At 44.3% G+C, this 402-nt stretch overlaps 1 protein-coding gene across 1 annotated transcript in view; it reads left to right on the top strand.

Annotated features, from left to right (window-relative positions):
- LOC107726316 (midasin-like) overlaps positions 1–402 on the top strand; it is a 20,522-nt gene that overhangs the window by 4,208 nt on the left and 15,912 nt on the right. Inside the window, exon 5 of the mRNA XM_016535859.1 lies at positions 249–356. Within this exon, the coding sequence (XP_016391345.1) occupies positions 249–356 (108 nt within the window). The remainder of the gene's footprint in view (positions 1–248; positions 357–402) is intronic.

The following is a 402-nucleotide window of genomic DNA, read 5'->3' as shown; positions in this document are numbered from 1 at the left end:
CAATCACAGTGCACTGGGTCAGCTGGCCAATCAGAGCAGACTGCGCTTGTCGGAAGGAGGGACTTTGTAGAAAACGAAGCGTTTGAGAGAGGCGGGGCATAGAGGACCTACAATAATGTACAGTATTTTAAAAATAATGTGTTTTTTGAACATTAAAGCATGTCAACATATTCTGTTATACCAAATACACCAAATAATGATCTTTAAAATAGCATCATATGACCCCTTTAACGCTTATGGTTTTCCAGGACTCTGGAGTATTTGATGCGTCATCTGGTCAAGATGTCCACATTCGCCTCTCAGACCAATATGCACGCCAGAAACCTGGCCATCGTCTGGGCCCCAAACCTCCTCAGGTGTGTGTGTGTGTGTGTGTGTGTGAGAGTGTCTGAGTGAGAGATT

This window comes from Sinocyclocheilus rhinocerous, unplaced genomic scaffold (assembly GCF_001515625.1).
Source record: "Sinocyclocheilus rhinocerous isolate Xijiao unplaced genomic scaffold, SAMN03320098_v1.1 scaffold1598, whole genome shotgun sequence".
Taxonomy (NCBI): Eukaryota; Metazoa; Chordata; class Actinopteri; order Cypriniformes; family Cyprinidae; genus Sinocyclocheilus; species Sinocyclocheilus rhinocerous.
This window is presented reverse-complemented; position numbering and strand designations above follow the sequence as displayed.